The following is a 21284-nucleotide window of genomic DNA, read 5'->3' on the forward strand; positions in this document are numbered from 1 at the left end:
CGCAGGCTCAGCGGCCATGGCTCACGGGCCCAGCCGCTCCGCAGCATGTGGGATCCTCCCGGACCGGGGCAGGAACCCACGTCCCCTGCATTGGCAGGTGGACTCTCAACCACCACACCACCAGGGAAGCCCTCTTCATTTATTTTGAAGCTCTTTTTACTAGGTGTACTACACCCTTAGGTTTATTGTGTCTTTTTAGGAGTTGACCTTTATATCAGTTTATACTGCCTTCTTTATTCCTGTCATTTTATTTGCTCTGAAATCTCGTTTATCTGATTTTGATATAGCCATTCCAGCTTTTTCTTGATTACTCTTTGTATGGTATGTGGTGTGTCTTTTTTCATCCCTTTACTTTTAAGCTATTTATTTCATTATATTTGAAGTGAGCTTGTTATAGACAGAATATAGACTGGTCTTTTTGTTAAATTCAGTCTGACAATCTGTCTTTTAATTGGTGTGTTTAGATTGTTTACATTTAATGTAATTATTGCTATGTTTGGATTCAGATTTTGTTTCTTTGTTTCCCTTTCTCTGCCCTGTTTGGGTTACAGTTGACCCTTGAACATCTAGGGGGTTATGGGTGCTGACCCCCCCACATAGTCAAAAATACTGCTATCTCTCCCTCAGAAACAAGGAATTGATAAATGACTCACCCAAGGATAAGAAACTGAAACAGTTTGAATAGAATTAGGACTCAAACCCTAATTCTTTTGATTCTACATACTGTGATCTCTAATTGAACACAAACTTTTCCCACACTTAGTTAAGTTAAAGATCTTTAAAATGAAAATACATGTCCTATATTTATTGAAAAAAAAAATCTGCTTATAAGCTGACCTGCGAAATTTAACCCCATGTTGTTCAAGGGAAAACTGTCTGTAATTTTTTAAATTACATTTTAATTTATCTAGGGTGAGTTTGGCCATATATGCCTTTTTTGTGTAATTATTTTTTTTAGTACCTCTAGGGATTAGGTTGCCCTAAATACACTTAACTTTTCATTTTATTTAGAATCAATATTTTACTACTTCAATAGGAACGTAGAAATTTTACTTACATATAAGTTTCTTTGTGGTATAGTCTTGAAAATAAATTGAAAATCCTATCAGTGTTATATTTTTTACTTTTAACTATCAAGTATGTTTTAAAGAACTTAAAGGATAATAGTCTATTATCTATATTATACTTTTACCATTCTCTTGCTCTTCCTATATTTATGATGTTCCAAGTTTCTTTCTGATATCCTTTTCTTCTGTTTGAAGTACTTTCTTTAGCAATTCTTTGAGAGAAATTCTGCTATGATTTATTTACCTTAGTTTTCCTTCATCTGATGATGGTGTGTTTATTTCGCCTTCATTCCCAAAGAATGTTTCCTTAGATATAGAATTCTGGAATGACAGTTCTTTTCTTTCAGCTCTTAAAACTGTCTGGCCACTTCTTTCTGTCCTCCATAGTTTCTGATTTAAAAATTTTGTAGTAATTCAGATTGTTCCCTTACTTGTATTGAGTTCTTTTTCTCTAGCTACTTTCAAGAATTTTTATTTGTCTTAAGTTTTTAGCAATTAGAGTGTGATGTATCTGACCATGGATTTATCTGGATTAATCCTTGATGGGCTTCTCTTTGTTTCTTCAATGTGTAGGTTCATGCCTTTAGCCAAACTAGGGAAGTTTTAAACTATTATTTCTTCAAAAATTGTTTTGGTTCTACATTTTCTCTCCTCTCAAGGACGTATTATTGTTCCACAGATTCCTGAGGCTTGATTAGTCTTTTTTCCAATTGTTTTTTTGCTCTGTCGTTCAGATTGGATAAATGCTATCGATTCTGGATGCTTTTACTACTTCTCCTTATCACCTGTTAGAAGAAGTTTAATTGTGATTGTCTTGATGTGATTTTCTTCCCGGCTTACTGAGTTTTTTTTTTTTTAATCTATGTGCTTACATATTTTTAATCAACTTTGGAAAAATTTTTAGCCACATTTTAAATTAACATTTTAAATTTTTAAAAAGTAATAATTTTTAATGTACTTTTAAGTCTTTCCTTTAAGATTCCAGTTACATGTATATTAAGCTACTTGAAGTCACATAGCTCACTAATGCCTTCTTTTTTTTCAGTCCTTTTTCAGTCTTTTTTTCCTCTGTGTTTTGTTTTGGGCAATTTCTACTCCTATGCTTTCAGGTTAATTAGTCTTTTATTCTGCAGTGTCTAATCTATTTTTAAACCCATCTGGTGTATTTTTGAAAAATCTCAGCAGTTGTATTTTTCTTCTCTAGAAGTTGGATTGGATTCTTTTTTTATTGTCTGTATCTCTTTTTGATGTGTTCATACTTTCCTCTACCTTATCGAATACATGAAATATAGTTATAATGACTTTTTGCAGGCAAAGTGTAAATCCAGTTTCAGTGGTTGGCAAATTTATTACCCATAGGCCCAAAGTGGCCTGCCATGGTCTAATTTGGCCATACCCTTCATTTACATATAGTCTGTAGCTGTACTACAATGGCAGGGTTGAGTAGTTTTAACAGACTTTATGACCTGAAAAGTGAAAAAAATTTACTATCTGGCATTTACAGAAAAATATTTGCTGAGTCCTGCTTCAGTGACATTTTATTTACATAAAAAATAGAATGTCAGTCCTCGTGTAGCATTTTTTATTATCAGCCTTCAGTGAACACCAACAGCATAATAAGTTCTGTTTTTATAAAGGCAATTCCTGTCTATAAAGACAATGGGGACCGTGGATAAGGTTCATATGGTCCAGGTATGCAGGTGTGCAATGATTTGGTGGAATAACATTTGGAAAATCTTAAGTAGCAAAATAATTAGCACGCCCCCCTCAGTCCAGTGGTTCTTAAACTTTGGCAAGTATTAGATTCACCTGGAAAGCTTGTTAAATCAAGGAACTCTGTACCCAGAGTTTCTTGATTTAGTAAGTTGAGGTGAGACCTGAGAATATGCATTTTTAACAAGTTCCCAGATTATCCTGATTATCCTGTACCACTGGTTGGGACTACACTTTGAAAATCAGTGCTTTAGCCTAATCCTCTGAAATATCAGTCTTCTCTGATAAACTTTTAGCAGAAACTGTATGGTAGTCAGTCACAATTGAGGTTCCCTGAAGAGCAGATGGCCTGGTCTTTTGTGTTTTAAAGCTTTTTTGAGGTATAATTTACATAAAATTAACTCTCTTTAAGTGTATAGTTTGATTAATTTCAGTAAATTTGTATAGTTGTACACTAGTGCCACAATTCAGTTTTTAAATTCCATCACAATAAAAGTTCCCCCATGATCATTTGCAGCCAATTTCAGCACTCAGTTTCAGTGTGAGGTAACCGGTGACCTGCTTTCTGTCTGTATGTTTTTGCATTTCCTAGAAATTTCATGTAAATGGGATCATATGATATGTAGTCAATGTGTCTGGCTTCTTTCAATTAATATAATATTTTTGAGATTAATCTATGTTGTTAATCTATGTTAATCTATGTGAGATTAATCTATGTTGCTTATATTTGTACTTCACTCCTTTTTGTGAGGTAGTGTTCTATAGCATGGACATACTTCATTTGGTTTATCCATTTGGAAGTTGATGGATATTTGGATTTTTTGGTTTTGGTTTTGGCTGTTATGAAAAATGCTATTTTGAACATTCACGTACAAGAGATGGCCCATGATTTTGATAAAAAGAAGTTATAATATCTAGATGATATTCATGTATCATCCCAGGCTTATATTTGATAAAAAACAACTTTAGGGACTTCCCTGGTAGTGCAGCGGTTAAGACTTTGTGCTCCCAATGCAAGGAGCACAGTCTCCATCCCTGATCTGGTAAGTCACTTTTAATCTATAATCATTCCTCTTCTCTTGTTTTTCCATGCCAATGATTTGTTGAAGAAGGTGATTACTTTGTCATGCAATTTCTTATGATCTAGATTTATCTGATTGTATCTTCATATCATATGTCCCTTTATCTCCTCTATTTCCTGTGAACTGGTATTTAGATATAGAATAGTTAGTATATTCAGGATTTTTATATTTCTGATAGCAAGACTATTTCTTAGGAGAAGTTGTTTACTTCCCGTTGCATCATATGATGTCTTTCAGGCTCACTTTTAGTGATGTTATGACTGGTCATTGGGTTTAGATGCTATCAGTCTGATCCATTCATCATAAAGTTTCCCTTTACCTTTTTTTTTTTAAAGGCTTTTTTTCTAGAGCAGTTTTAGGCTCATAGCAAAATTAAGAGGAAGGTACAGAGATTTCCCATTTACTCCCTGATCCCAATTTGCATAGCTATCACCCATCTGGTGAAAGATGTTGCCTCTTTATAGCAACATCCCACATCAGAGTGGTACATTTGTTACAATTGATGAGCCTACACTGACACATTGTAGTCACCAAAAGTCCATAGTTCCATTAGCGTTTACTCCTGGCACACATTCTACAGGTTTGGATAAATGTATAATGAGATGTAGCCATCATTATAGTATCAAACATCGTATTTTCACAGCCCTAAAAATCCTCTGTGTTCCACCTGTTCATCTCTCCCTCCCCTCAACCCCTAGAAACAACTGGTCTTTTTATCATCTCCATAGTTTTCCTTTTCCAGATCATTGAATAGTTGGAATCACCCAGTGTGTAGCCTTTTCAGATTGGATCCCTTCACTTAGTAATAGGCTTTTAAGGTTCCTTCATGTCTTTTCATGGTTTGATAGCTCGTTTCTTTTTACCACTGAATAATGTTCCATCATCTGGGTATGTGACAGTTTATTTATCCATTCACCTACTGAAGGATATCCCGGTAGCTTCCAAGTTTTGGCAATTATGAATAAAGCTGCTTTAAACATCCATGAGCAGGTTTTTGTGTGGACATAAGTTTTCAGCTCCTTTGGGTAAGTATTAAGGAGGGCAACTGCTAGATTGTATGGTAAGAGTATGTTTAGTTTTATAAGAAACTTCCAAACTCTTCCAAGGTGGCTGTACCATTTTGCATTCCTACCACCAATGAATGAGAGTTCTTGTTACTCCACATTCTCATCAGCATGTATTAGTGTTGTCAGTGTTCTGGATTTTGGCCAGTCTGATAGGTGTGTAGTAGAATCTCATTGTTGTCTTACTTTGCAATTCCCTGATGATATCTAATGTGGAGTATCTTCATGTGTTATTTGCCATTTGTATTTCTTCTTTGGTGAAGTGTCTGTTAGGTCTTTGGCCCATTTTCTAATCAGGTTTTGTTTTGTTTTGTTTTTTTAATTGATGAGTTTTAAAAGTTCTTTGTATATCTTGGATAATAGTCCTTTATCAGATGTGTCTTTTGCAAATACTTTCTGCCATTCTGTGGCTTGTCTTTTCGTTCTCTTGACAGTGTTGTTCACAAAGCATAAGGTTTTCATTTTAATTAAGTCAGTATATCAGTTATTTCTTTCATGGCTCGTGAAATCTCTCCTCAACGTTTTACCAAATGCTTTTAGCAGCTACTGATGAATATTCCCCTGGTCCTCTATTTCATTAGAGTTGCAAAATATTCACCTTCCAATTCTATTATTTCTTCTGTATTTCTTTTTTCTTTTTTTTTTTTTTTTAATATAGGTTGGATTATCTGGGCCAGCGCTTATTATTTTAAGTGTTCTGCCTTGTTCTCATGCATGCACTCTCGTTTTGTGGGGTTTTGTTGTTATTGTTTTGGGGAATTTTTTTCTTTGGTACGCGGGCCTCTCACTGTTGTGGCCTCTCCCGTTGCGGAGCACAGGCTCCGGACGCGCAGGCTCAGCGGCCATGGCTCACGGGCCCAGCCGCTCCGCGGCATGTGGGATCCTCCCAGACCGGGGCACGAACCCATGCTCCCTGCATCGGCAGGCGGACTCTCAACCACTGCGCCACCAGGGAAGCCCTCTTCTGTATTTCTTAACCTAGAATTCTATCAGGAAGAATTTTGTTTTTATCAACTCTTTGTTTACTCTGGAATTCAATTTTTACAAGAAAGGAAGGATAAATTCTTGTTTATTTCTTTGTATTCAATTTATCATTTTCAGAATAATGAGTTGGTGCCCTAGCAACCCAGAGATATGATTAAGTTTTAAAGTATCATTATGAACTCTCACGGGGTTTATTTATTTGATGTGCTTAATCCAGTTCAGTCATTTTCAGTCACCAGTTTTCACTGGTGATGTCCCCTAAAGTTTGCTGCTCTGTTTTCATGAGCTATGCTTATATTTTCATTTTTCACTTCATTGCTTTCTGGCTCAAAATTTCCTAGGCTTGTATAATACTTTGTGCTTCAGACTGGTTTTTTGTTTGTTTGTTTGTTTGTTTTTGTTTTTTTTAAGGAGACTGGATCAGTGGGAAATGGAATTTAGAGACCATAATCTAGATGCTAGGAAGCTTACTTACTGGGTTGTTACTGCTCCTAGATCTTTGAATATTTCTTTTACAAGGGCACTGGATTTACCATAATTTTCATTGTATGCTCCTACTTTTAACTCCTGAGATTGTATATCTTTTTGCTATACAGAAAAACAGCATTAACACAATTCAGTTAAGTTTATCAGTCATTGGGTGGGGATATACTTTTTTCTAGTCACAGTTGTACAGCCTGGTACACATATGTTAGATTTTGGCCCTTGCTTTCAGGAAAGCACTGAGACTTACTGTTAGCATTTAATGGAATGATATGTAAGAAAATAAATTTAAATTTAATAAATCTAAAAATAAATGGATAAAATGCAGAGGTGGTACAAAAGAAGAATTGATTAATTCTGTTGGCAGAAGATGTTTAAGGAATGCTATGCATTCCCAGGGAAAGTAACATGCTGGGTATTAAAGGAAGGGTATGAGTCTAACTGGGTGTAAAAAGATGAAGGAAAGGGACTTTTAGATAGAGGAAAAAGCATATGAAAAGATATGAAGCCAGAAAACAGGAACAACAAGTAGGTTGCTATTTGGGGCACCAAGATTGATGTGGAGAATGACAATAGATGAGGCAAAATCAGGAAAGTATTATATGCCATGATAAAGAGCCTATACTTCTCCTATAGGCAACAGGGAAATGCTGAAAATTTTTAAGTAGAAATGTGAAATGACCTAATTTGCTCCTCAGAATAATCATTCTGGCAACAGTAAAGAAAATGGATTAGGAGGGAAAATGTCAAGACAGAGAGAGTAGGTCTTAGAGTGGTAAGTTCACTTTTTGAGTTTACAAACTTGCCTCTAGAATAGCACTTGGCATATAGTAGTAGGTACTCAATAATATCTGTCAAGTGAACAAAAGGTTATTGTATGAATCAAAAGAAGTTGATAAGTCTGAAGAAAAACCACATAGAAATAGAGCCTGCATTTTTGACAATACTACTTGATTCATCTGCTTGCTTACTTAGTATTTTATCTTAAGATTTTCACAAACTAAGTAAAACAACCCAATAGAAAAATAGTCAAAAGGATATAAATGGCAGGCTCATAAAAGGGAAAACTGCGTGATGACTATATGAAAATATGCTCAACTTCTTTAATAAACAAAGAAATGCAAATACCTTTTAAATCCCATGAGGTGGAAAAATATTTAAAAGTTTACACAAAACCCAGCCTTGAGCAGGATGTTAAAGTGTTGGGACATTTACATGCTGCTGCTGGAAGTATAAATTGGTGAAACCACTGTAGAAAGCAGGTTGACAATCAGTATTTAGTAAGTCAGAAGATACACATGCCATTTGACTCAGCATTTCCATTTCAGTTATAAACCCTAGAGAAATGCTCACACCTGTATAAAGATACTTGTTCAACAATGTTCATTGCAGCATTATTGATTATACCAAAAATTTGAAAGTAACACAGATGTCTTCAGGAGAATGAATAAATTTTGATATGTGTATAACAGTATGATATTCTGCAGTGAAAATGAATAAGCCAAAGCCATATGAATAGACCTGAATAATTGTCACAAACAAAATACTGACTGAGAAAGCCTTCAAAATAATAATATAGTGGGATGCCACTTATATAAAGTTAATTATGCAAAATAATATTATTATATATATTCAATAATAGATAAAAATACCAAATTTAAGAGCCTGGTTATCTCTGAGGAGGAAAAGCAAAATGGGATTAGGAAAGGTTACACAGTGGTCTTTAGCGTATTTTTCTTTAAAAAAAAGTCAGAAATAAAGCAAAATTAAAATTTAATAGGGTAGGTGATGTGTAGACCTATTTTAAAAGTGGTTTTAAAAAATTCTTTCTTATATATTTGAAATATTTCTGATGAAAAAAACCTCTGAGAATAGAGAATTTCAGAATTATCCTTGTTCCCAAAGTAAAATATTTTTCTAGCACCTAAATCCTTTTAACAGCTTTTTATTTTGCAGATTTGACTGATGAATTAGCTCAGAAGTTGTTTGATGTTTCAGAAATGTCTTCAGCAACAATGGCCCATTCATTACCCACAGTAGTTCCAGAATCTCCTAGAATTTATCCTGCAAGGACACCCAAAACACCTCGAGCACCTAGATTACAAGATCCAAACAAAACACCAAGATTTTATCCTGTTGTTAAAGAACCTAAAGCCATTGATGTAAAGGTACACAAAACACCAGGAATATAAAGCCTGCCGTTTGTATACTTCAACATTACAAAATGATACTTTTTTAGTTTCTATCACAATAAAAATAATGTATATTTTAGACTGCAAGAATTCATTAAAGAATGGTATTTTACCATAGTGATGTCTTCTCAGGTTAAGGAATAACTTCTTTACAATGGGTAGTGTTAATTAAAGACAATCAGAAGGTGTAATGAGGAATCATTCTAAGTTGTATTTTTTTTAATCCTTGTGTTGAAACCTAGCAAAGGGTCTTGTGAAGTTTTGTAACTTGTATGTGACATATTTGACTTTTGTGACTTCATATGATTTCATAATGTGTCACCCACCATATGAAAATGTTTGAGTTGGTTTACAGTCAGAGGGTTTTTTTAATTTACTTGTGAGGTTCACACTACTGAAGGTAATTGGGACGTTTGACTTCTTTTTCCTTAGAGTCCAAGAAAGAGAAAAACAAGACATAGTACAAATCCCCCTCTAGAGTGTCATATTGGTTGGGTAATGGATTCCAGAGATCATGGGCCAAGAACATCATCTGTCAGGTACCGTATTTGTCAAATATTGCTTTGTTCTTGATTTTAAATTTGTTGAAAACAGTTACTAATTAGATATTTGGGAACATTTAAGAATTGATACGTTAGCAAATTAATAGAACAACAAAATAGTAAAAAGAAGCCAAAGAAGGGGAAATAAATGGGACAGTTTTACAATAAGTATATTAAGGAATAATTCAGTAGGACAGGTGTTTTTTTTTTTCCTTTTAAAGTAATTTTCACAAATGTGTACTCTTCGATTAAAAATATTTAGGTTGGGCTTCCCTGGTGGCACAGTGGTTGGGAGTCCGCCTGCCGATGCAGGGGACACGGGTTCGTGCCCCGGTCCGGGAAGATCCCACATGCCGCGGAGCGGCTGGGCCCGTGAGCCATGGCCGCTGAGCCTGCGCGTCTGGAGCCTGTGCTCCGCAATGGGAGAGGCGACAACAGTAACAGGCCCGCGTACCGCAAAAAAAAAAAAAAAAAATTTAGATCTATTAAAGTTATTATCTTTGGAAAGATTCCAGGTTTTTCATAGCATAGTAGGTTCTTAGTGAGTTAATGTGCTAAACAGTCTACTCAAAACTACGTAAAGGATATGGAAATAAAACACATTAATATTTTGGAATTTTTCCTTTGGGGGAAATAATTTAGATTAGCTAGTTATTAGCAGTAAGTGGTTTGTCTTTTAGTTTTTAATTTAAAAAAGAAAGACTATTATTTACCTCAATGAAAACCTAACCTATCTTGTGTTTGTATAGATATTTTCAGAATAATTATCTGATCAGCTTTCTAATTGGAAAATGAACTTTAGGAAAAAGTGTTTTTTTACTGGTTAAGGGAAGGATGTTAGTTTCATTCAAAGAAAAGCTAGAGAGTGTATCATGATCTGAAAATCTCCAAGTATGTCTTTGCAGGGATGTTAATTTGTTTCTTTTACATTTTGTTCTTGTTAGATATATTTTCCTTAAAAGATAAACTGTGTATATGTTCTTCTTGCACACCTATTGTATATGAATAGTTATTTTGTATTCTAAGTCATTTTGAGAGTTCTTTCTTTTATTTATTTTTATCAGAGCAGTATATTTAGAGATCAGTAGATAATGGTGAAAAATGTTGCACTGATATGTAGCAGGGAACAAGGCAGGTACAGTCCCTGCCTTTCTTGAGCTTAATTCAGAGATGACAGGCAAGTATGTAGTTACAATAATGAGGGGTGGATTTTGTTCGCCAGCTTGTCTTTTAGAGGAGTTGTAGCTACACAGCAGACTTGAGTGGGAGGTACACAGAGCTCCCCATACCCTCTGCATACCCTGCCTCCCCCACTGTAAGCAGTCATATCTTTGACCATCTACATTATTGTCAGTGCTGGTAGTGTCTTATAGTCTGTTTGTCTCATCTGTTCTTTGTTCTTTTCTCCTACTTTCTTTTAGATCAGCTTAGTTTTTGTAATGATTCTGTTTTATCTCTACTGTTGTCTTGTTGTATCTCTTGTTTTTTACTGGTCTTCTAGGGTTTATAATATATGTTTTAAAATATAATCTATTTTCAAGTAATATATCATTACACGTATAGGATAAGAACCATACTGCAGTAAAGTTCCTTTTCCTACTGTCCTTTCTGCTATATTTTGTTATTATTTTTCTTTAGACAATTATCTTTTAAAACAATTTACATAAAAAAAGGAATTTTAAATGTATTCTCATTTTTACCATTTACAATGCTCTTCATTTCTTGTGCAGGTCTGTTGGCAATGAATTCTGTTAGCTTTTGTTTATCAGGAAAAGTTTTCTTTTTTTTCATTTTGAAAGATATTTTCAATGAGCATAGAATTCTATGATGGATCTAGGTATGAATTCAGATTCACGGCTCATTCTGTTTGTAATGAATTTTAAGCATCAAAAGTGATATGGTTTAGTGAAATAATTTTCAAACTTTTTTGTCTAAGGACCTCTTTATCCTTTTAGTTATTGAGGACCTCAAAGAGCTTTTGTTTATGGGAGTTATATAATTTAAAAATAAAAAATTAAACTGAATTGAGTTTAAAAGTAAAACTGAAAACAATTAAATATTTATTCATTTAAAATAATAATAAACATATTAACATAAATGACATATCTTTATGAAATATAATTACATTTCTCAAAACAAAAAAATTCCTGAATAGAGTGGCATTGTTTTAAAGTTCTGCATATTTGTTTAATGTTTTTGCTTTATATGAGATAACTGGATTCTCATATATTTCTATGTTCAATCTTATAATTTGTTTTTTATTGTTGATGTAGAGGAATAAAATCCAAGAAAGGGAGGAGTATTTTAATAGCCTTTTCAGATAATTGTAGGTATTCTTCTTTGGTATTATACCGAAGCTGAACAAGTGGTAATTTTTTAAAAGTTAGTTGCAGTGTAGAATTTAAACCATATATAAGTGACCTTCTTCTACTCAGTGAATTTTCCATACTCTGTTACATTAAAAGCCATTGGACTTCTTCCACTTTGGATGGCTCTTTTTGTCTATGAATGCATTTGTAACATCATGAATTGATCATTTGGAAAAACTGATTAACTGAGTTATGTGGACTTTTAAATGATGACACATGTCAGAATACAATAAAAAAAATTACATTAAAAAAATAACCACTAAGGAGAATAATGTCAGGAAGATGGCAGAATGGGAAGGAACAGGAATCTGTCTCACCACGTGGACAACAACTGTATCAGCAGAAACTGTCTGCATTGACTATTTTGGAACTCTACAGTCTATCTGAACACTTAAAGCTTCCAGGGGAAAGCGTGTCTGGTAAATTGTTAATATTCGTTGATGTTGGCCTTTGGTGTAGTAGTGGCCATCTCCCACTGCCCCAGCCCTGTGACAGGCATTTGGGAAGATGGCAACCCACACCTCTTGTGTGGCTTGCTGGATCCAAAGTAGGCAATAAGCACCTTGTCCTCCAAATATTGGAGTTCTGTGTTGACTGCTCACTGCCTCTGGTCAACAAGGTACAGACACAGAATCCGGTAGCCTTTGTTTCATCCCCACTGTCTGAATGTCTTTTTTTTTTTTTCTCCCCAAAACAACCACTAATAGAGGTAAATTTAGAAAATTACCACCCATGCCCAAGGAAAGATGTGGAAAAAAACCTAAGGGGACTTAAGCTTTTACCTCAGGCTTATCCCAGCACAGAAGCAGCCTACAATAGCTGAAAAAAAAACAGCAAACCCTGGGGAAGAGGGAGAATTTGATTTCCAGAGTTACCACTTTATAAGATTCAAATCTTCATTGTTCAACCAAAAAATCACAAGGCTTACAAAGAAATAAGAAAGTATGGGCCATTTGGAGGAACAAAATTAATTGACAGAAAATGTACCTGATGAAGCCTGGGTTCCATTCTTTCAAAATGAAGTCTTTAAAACAGCTGTTTTAAGGATACTCAAAGAGCTAAATAAAGGAAGATATAGACAAAGATAGCAAAACAATGTATGAAGAAAACAAGATTATCAATAGAGATAGAAATTATACAAAGGAACCAGAAAGGAATTCTGGAGCTGAAAATACAATAACTAAAATGAAAAATACACCAGAAGGTTCAAAAGCAGATTTCATCAAACAGAAGAAAGAGGAAAGAATCAGTAGACTTAAAGATGGAACAATTTGAATTGTCAAGTCTGAGGAACAGAAAGAAAGAAGAAAAAACTAGTAGTGTCTAAGGGATCTGTAGGACACATGGACTAGCCCAATACACACATTGTGGGAATCTCAGAAGGAAAAGAGGAAAAAGGGGGCAAGAAGAATATTTGAAAGAATAGTGGCTCCCAATTTGATGAAATACAAGAATCTACAAATCTAATAAGCTTAATGAACTTGAAGTAGGATAAACCCAAAGAGACTCACATTAAGACACTAATTAAACTGTTGAAAACCAAAGACAATGAGAGAATCCTGAAAGCAGCAGGAGAGAAGAGACTCATCACATACAAGAGGTCCTTAGTAAATGTATCAGGCAGTTTCTCAGAGGCCAGAAATCAGTAGACTGATATATTCAAAGTGCTGGGGGGAAAAATCCCCATCCACTGAGAATTCCTTATCTGACAAAACTGCCCTTCAAAATTGAGGGAGACATTCAGAGATAAACAAAGCCTGAGGGAAAAGAAAAGGAAACAAAAGACATATTGAATTAGAAAGAAGAAATAAAACTGTCTTTGTTCACAGATGACAAGATTGTATATGTAAAAAGTCATAAATAATTAACAGAAACTCCTGGAACTAATAAGCAATTACATCAAGGTTTCAGGATATATGGTTAATATACAAAAGTCAGTCACTTCCCTATATAGCAACAATGAACTAGTAGAATTTGAAATTAATTAATCAAACTACTGTTGGACTTCCCTGGTGGCACAGTGGTTAAGAATCTGCCTGCCATTGCAGGGGACACAGGTTCAAGCCCTGGTCCGGGAAGATCCCACATGCCATGGAGCTACTAAGCCTGTGTGACATAACTACTGAGCCTGTGCTCTAGAGCCCATGAGCCATAACTACTGAGCCTGCATGCCACAACTACTGAGCCCATGTGCCACAATTACTGAAGCCTGCGCCCCTAGAACCCACGCTCTGCAACAAAGAGAAGCCACTGCAATAAGAAGCCCATGCACCGCAACAGAGTAGCACCTGTTCGCCGCAACTAGAGAAAGCCCATGCGCAGCAATGAAGACCCAATGCAGCCAAAAATAAGTAAATAAGTAAATAAATACTATTTACATTATCACCCCCCAAAAGAAATAGGTATAAATCTAACAAAATATGTACAAGATCTTTATTAGGAAAACTGCAAAACTCTGATGAAAGGAATAAAAAAACTAAATAAATGGAGATAAACTCCATGTTCATGGGTAGAAGACTCAATACTGTCAAGATCAGGCGCGAGCTGCAGCTAACAGTGCGGACCCCAGAGATGGACATGAGATGCTAAGGCTGCTGCTGCCGCCACCAAAAAGCCTGTGTGTGAGCACAGGTCACTATCCACACCTCCCTTCCGGGGAGCCTGTGCAGCCCGCCACTGCCAGGGTCCCGGGATCCAGGGACAACTTCCCCGGGAGAATGCACGGCGCGCCTCAGGCTGGTGCAACGTCACGCTGGCCTCTGCTGCCACAGGCTCTCCCCGTATCCGCACCCGTCCCTCCCCCCGGCCTGAGTGAGCCAGAGTCCCCGAAGCAGCTGCTCCTTTAACGTCCTCCCTGAGCAAAGAACAGACGCCCTCCGGCGACCTACACGCAGAGGCGGGGCCAAATCCAAAGCTGAGCCCTGGGAGCTGTGTGAATAAAGAAGAGAAAGGGAAATCTTTCCCAGCAGTCTCAGAAGCAGCGGATTAAAGCTCCACAATCAACTTGATGTACCCTACATGTGTGGAATACATGAACAGACTACTAATCATCCCAAATTGAGGAGATGAACTTTGAGAGCAAGATTTATTACTTTTTCCCCTTTTGCTCTTTCTGTGAGTGTATATGTGTATGCTTCTGTGTGAGATTTTGTCTGTATAGCTTTGCTGTCACCATTTGTCCCAGGGTTCTATCTGTCTTTTTTTTTTCTTTAAAAAAATTTTTTTTTCTTAATAATTTTTCTTTTAATAACTTTATTTTATCTTACTTTATTTTATTTTATCCTCTTTCTTTCCTTTCTTTCTTTCTTTCTTCCTTCCCTCCTTCCCTCTCTCCCTCCCTTCTTCCTTCCTTCTTTCCTTCCTCCCTTCCTTCCATCCTTCCTTCCTTCCTTCCTTCCTTTCTTTCCTTTCCTTTTTCCTTTCCTTTCTTTCCTTTCTTTCCTTTCTACTTTTCTCCCTTTTATTCTGAGCCGTGTGGGTGAAAGCCTCTTGGTGCTGCAGCCAGGAGTCAGTGCTGTGCCTCTGAGTTGAGAGAGCCAAATTCAGGACACTGGTCCACAAGAGACCTCCCAGCTCCACATAATATCAAACGGTGAAAATCTCCCAGAGATCTCCATCTCAACACCAGCACCCACCCAGCTTCACTCAATGACCAGCAAGCTACAGTGCTGAACATCCTATGCCAAACAACTAGCAAGACAGGAACACAACCCCACCCATTAGCAGAGAGGCTGCCTAAGATCATAATAAGTCCACAGACACCCCCAAAAACACCTCCAGACGTGGACCTGCCCACCAGAAAGACAAGATCCAGCCTCATCCACCGGAACACAGGCACTAGTCCCCTCCACCAGGAAACCTACACAACCCACTAAACCAATCTTAGCCACTGGGGACAGACACCAAAAACAATGGGAACTACGAACCTGCAGCCTGCAAAAAGGAGACCCCAGGAACTACGAACCTGCAGCCTGCAAAAAGGAGACCCCAAACACAGTAAGATAAGCAAAATGAGAAGACAGAAAAACACACAGCAGATGAAGGAGCAAGATAAAAACCCACCAGACCTAACAAATGAAGAGGAAATAGGCAGTCTACCTGAAAAAGTATTCAGAATAATGATAGTAAAGATGATCCAAAATCTTGGAAATAGAGAAAATGCAAGAAACATTTAACAAGGACCTAGAATAACTAAAGATGAAACAAGCAACGATGAACAACACAATAAATGAAAATAAAAATACTGTAGATGGGATCAATAGCAGAATAACTGAGGCAGAAGAACGGGTAAGTGACCTGGAAGATAAAATAGTGGAAATAACTACTGCAGAGCAGAATAAAGAAAAAAGAATGAAAAGAACTGAGGACAGTCTCAGAGACCTCTGGGACAACATTAAATGCACCAACATTCGAATTATAGGGGTTCCAGAAGAAGAAGAGAAAAAGAAAGGGACTGAGAAAATATTTGAAGAGATTATAGTTGAAAACTTCCCTAATATGGGAAAGGAAATAGTTAATCAAGTCCAGGAAGCACAGAGAGTCCCATACAGGATAAATCCAAGGAGAAACACGCCAAGACACATATTAATCAAACTGTCAAAAATTAAATACAAAGAAAACATATTAAAAGCAGCAAGGGAAAAACAACAAATAACACACAAGGGAATCCCCATAAGGTTAACAGCTGATCTTTCAGCAGAAGCTCTGCAAGCCAGAAGGGACTGGCAGGACATATTTAAAGTGATGAAGGAGGAAAACGTGCAATCAAGATTACTCTACCCAGCAAGGATCTCATTCAGATTTGATGGAGAAATTAAAACCTTCACAGACAAGCAAAAGCTGAGAGAGTTCAGCACCACCAAAACAGCTTTACAACAACTGCTAAAGGAACTTCTCTAGGCAAGAAACACAAGAGAAGGAAAAGACCTACAATAACGAACCCAAAACAATTAAGAAAACGGGAATAGGAACATACATATCGATAACTACCTTAAATGTAAATGGACTAAATGCTCTCACCGAGACACAGATTGGCTGAATGGATACATAAACAAGACCCATATACATGCTGTCTACAAGAGACCCATTTCAGACCTAGAGACATATACAGACTGAAAGTAAGGGAATGGAAAAAGATATTCCATGCAAATGGAAACCAAAAGAAAGCTGGAGTAGCAATTCTCATATCAGACAAAATAGACTTTAAAATAAAGACTATTAGAAGAGACAAAGAAGGACACTACATAATGATCAAGGGATCAATCCAAGAAGAAGATATAACAATTGTAAATATTTATGCACCCAACATAGGAGCACCTCAATACATAAGCAAATGCTTACAGCCATAAAAGGGGAAATCGACAGAAACACAATAATAGTGGGGAACTTTAACACCCCACTTATACCAATGGATAGATCATCCAGACAGAAAATAAATAAGGAAATACAAGCTTTAAGTGATACATTGAACAAGATGGACTTAATTGATATTTATAGGACATTCCATCAAAAACCAACAGAATACACATTTTTCTCAAGTGCTCATGGAACATTCTGCAGGATAGATCATATCTTGGGTCACAAATCAAGCCTTGGTAAATTTAAGAAAATTGAAATTGTATCAAGTATCTTTTCCGACCACAATGCTATGAGACTAGATATCAATTACAGGAAAAGTTCTGTAAAAAATACAAACATATGGAGGCTAAACTATACACTATTTAATAACGAAGTGATCACTGAAGAAATCAAAGAGGAAATCAAAATATACCTAGAATCAAATGACAGTGGAAACACGACGACCCCAAACCTATGGGGTGCAGCAAAAGCAGTTCTAAGAGGGAAGTTTATAGCAATACAATCCTACCTTAAGAAACAGGATACATCTCGAATAAACAACCTAACCTTGCACCTAAAGCAATTAGAGAAACAAGAACAAAAAAACCCCAAAGTTAGCAGAAGGAAAGAAATCATAAAGTTCAGATCAGAAATAAGTAAAAAAGAAATGAAGGAAATGACAGCAAAGATCAATAAAACTAAAAGCTGGTTCTTTGAGAAGGTAAACAAAATTGATAAACCATTAGCCAGACTCACCAAGAAAAAAAGAGAGAAAACTCAAATCAATAGAATTAGAAATGTAAAAGGAGAAGTAACAACTGACATTGCAGAAATACAAAAGATCATGAGAGATTACTACAAGCAACTCTATGCCGATAAAATGGACAACCTGGAAGAAATGGACAAATTCTTAGAAAAGCACAACCTGCCAAGACTGAATCAGGAAGAAATAGAAAATAGGAACAGAACAATCACAAGCACTGAAATTGAAACTGTGATTAAAAATTTTCCAACAAACAAAAGCCTGGAACCAGATGGCTTCACAGGCGAATTCTGTCAAACATTTAGAGAAGAGCTAACACCTATCCTTCTCAAACTCTTCCAGAATATAGCAGAGGGAGGAACACTCCTAAACTCATTCTGTGAGGCCACCATCACCTTGATACCAAAACCAGAGAAGGATGTCACAAAGAAAGAACACTACAGGCCAATATCACTGATGAACATAGATGCAAAAATCCTCAACAAAATACTAGCAAACAGAATCCAACAGCACATTAAACGGATCATATACCATAATCAAGTGGGGTTTATTCCAGGAATGCAAGGATTCTTCAATATATGCAAATCAATCAATGTGATACACCATATTAACAAATTGAAGGAGAAAAACCATATGATCATCTCAATAGATGCAGAGAAATCTTTCAACAAAATTCAACACCCATTTATGGTAAAAACCCTGCAGAAAGCAGGCATAGAGGGAACTTTCCTCAACATAATAACGGCCATATGTGACAAACCCACAGCCAACATCGTCCTCAATGGTGAAAAACTGAAACCATTTCCACAAAGATCAGGAACAAGACAAGGTTACCCACTCTCACCACTCTTATTCAACATAGTTTTGGAAGTTTTAGCCACAGAAATCAGAGAAGAAAAAGAAATAAAAGGAATCCAAATTGGAAAAGAAGAAGTAAAGCTGTCACTGTTTGCAGATGACATGATACTATACATAGAGAATCCTAAAGATGCTACCAGAAAACTACTAGAGCGAATCAATGAATTTGGTAAAGTAGCAGGATACAAAATTAATGCACAGAAATCTCTGGCATTCCTAAACACTAATGATGAAATATCTGAAAGTGAAATCAAGAAAACACTCCCATTTACCATTGCAACAAAAAGAATAAAATATCTAGGATTAAACCTACCTAAGGAGACAAAAGACCTTTATGCAGAGAATTATAAGATACTGATGAAGGAAATTAAAGATGATACAAATAGATGGAGAGATTTACCATGTTCTTGGATTGGAAGAATCAGCATTGTGAAAATGACTCTACTACCCAAAGCAATCTACAGATTCAGTGCAGTCTTTATCAAACTACCACTGGCATTTTTCACAGAACTAGAACAAAAAATTTCACAATATGTATGGAAACACAAAAGACCCCGAATAGCCAAAGCAATCTTGAGAACAAAAAACGGAGCTGGAGGAATCAGGCTCCCTGACTTCAGAGTACACTACAAAGCTACAGTAATCAAGACAGTATGGTACTGGCACAAAAACAGAAATATAGATCAGTGGAACAGGATAGAAAGCACAGAGATAAACCCACGCACATATGGTCACCTTATCTGTGATAAAGGAGGCAGGAATATACAGTGGAGAAAGGACAGCCTCTTCAATAAGTGGTGCTGGGAAAACTGGACAGGCACATGTAAAAGTATGAGATTAGATCACTCCCTAACACCATACACAAAAATAAGCTTAAAATGGATTAAAGACCTAAATGTAAGGCCAGAAACTATCAAACTCTTAGAGGAAAACATAGGCAGAACACTCTATGACATAAATTACAGCAAGATCCTTTTTGACCCACCTCCCAGAGAAATGGAAATAAAAACAAAAATTAAAAAATGGGACCTAATGAAACTTAAAAGCTTTTGCACAGCAAAGAAAAACATAAACAAGACCAAAAGACAACCCTCACAATGGGAGAAAATATTTGCAAATGAAGCAACTGACAAAGGATTAATCTCCAAAATTTACAGGCATCTCTTGCAGCTCAATAACAAAAAAACAAACAACCCAATCCAAAAATGGGCAGAAGACCTAAATAGACATTTCTCCAAAGAAGATATACAGACTGCCAACAAACACATGAAAGAATTCTCGACATCATTAATCATTAGAGAAATGCAAATCAAAACTACAATGAGATATCATCTCACACCAGTCAGAATGGCCATCATCAAAAAATCTAGAAACAATAAATGCTGGAGAGGGTGTGGAGAAAAGGGAACACTCTTGCACTGCTGGTGGGAATGTGAATTGGTACAGCCACTATGGAGAACAGTATGGAGGTTCCTTAAAAAACTACAAATAGAACTACCATATGACCCAGCAATCCCACTACTGGGCATATACCCTGAGAAAACCATAATTCAAAAAGAGTCATGTACCAAAATGTTCATTGCAGCTCTATTTACAATAGCCCGGAGATGGAAACAACCTAAGTGTCCATCATCGGATGAATGGATAAAGAAGATGTGGCACATATATACAATGGAATATTACTCGGCCATAAAAAGAAACAAAATTGAGCTATTTGTAATGAGGTGGATGGACCTAGAGTCTGTCATACAGAGTGAAGTAAGTCAGAAAGAGAAAGACAAATACCATATGCTAACACATATATATGGAATTTAACTAGAAAAAAAAATGTCATGAAGAACGTAGGGGTAAGACAGGAATAAAGACACAGACCTACTAGAGAATGGACTTGAGAATATGGGGAGGCGGAAGGGTAAGCTGTGACAAAGTGAGAGTGGCATGGACATATACACACTACGAAACGTAAAATAGATAGATAGTGGGAAGCAGCCGCATAGCACAGGGAGATCAGCTCGGTGCTTTGTGACCACCTAGAGAGGTGGGATAAGGAAGATAGGAGGGAGGGAGATGCAAGAGGGAAGAGATATGGGAACATATGTATATATATAACTGATTCACTTTGTTATAAAGCGGAAACTAGCACACCATTGTAAAGCAATTATACTCCAATAAAGATTTAAAAAAAATACTGTCAAGATATCAGTTGTTCAGCCCAACTTGATCTACATATTTCAAACAATTTCAATAAAAAAATCCACATAGAAATAGATCCACATAAATGTAGTCAAATGGTCTTTGAGAAAGGAGCAAAGGTAATCTTTTTAACTAATGGTGCTGGCACAATCGGACACTGACATGCAAAAATTAAGTCAAGACATAGATCTTACCCCCTTCACAAAAGATGACTCAAAATGGATCACAGAACTAAACGTAAAACACAAAAGTATAAAACTCCTTTATAAAACTATAAAAATAACAGGAGAAAATCTGCCTATCTTGGATTGGGTGGTGACTTTTTAGATACAACACCAAAAGTAAAATTTGAGAAGGAAGAAATCAATAAGCTGGACTTCATTAAAATGAAAAACTTTTGCTCTGTGAGCGACTCTGTCAAGAGGATGGAAGGACAATCCCCAGAATCGCAGAAAGTATTTACAAAAGACACATCTGATAAAGGACTATTATGCAAAATATATAAAGAACTTTTAAAACTCAACAACAACAACAAACCTGATTAGAAAATGGGCAAAGACAAACAGACACTTCACCAAAGAAGATGTATAAATGGCAAATAAGCACATGAAGATAGTCCACATCATATTATCAGCAG

At 36.2% G+C, this 21284-nt stretch overlaps 1 protein-coding gene across 1 annotated transcript in view; it reads left to right on the top strand.

Moving 5' to 3' along the window:
* Positions 1-21284, top strand: part of LARP1B (La ribonucleoprotein 1B) — a 112310-nt gene that overhangs the window by 73582 nt on the left and 17444 nt on the right. The window contains 3 exon segments of the mRNA XM_007446260.1: positions 6761-6796; positions 8350-8561; positions 9018-9124. Coding sequence (XP_007446322.1) covers positions 6761-6796; positions 8350-8561; positions 9018-9124 — 355 coding nt within the window.

This window comes from Lipotes vexillifer, unplaced genomic scaffold, assembly GCF_000442215.2.
Source record: "Lipotes vexillifer unplaced genomic scaffold, Lipotes_vexillifer_v1.1 scaffold159, whole genome shotgun sequence".
Lineage (NCBI taxonomy): Eukaryota > Metazoa > Chordata > Mammalia > Artiodactyla > Lipotidae > Lipotes > Lipotes vexillifer.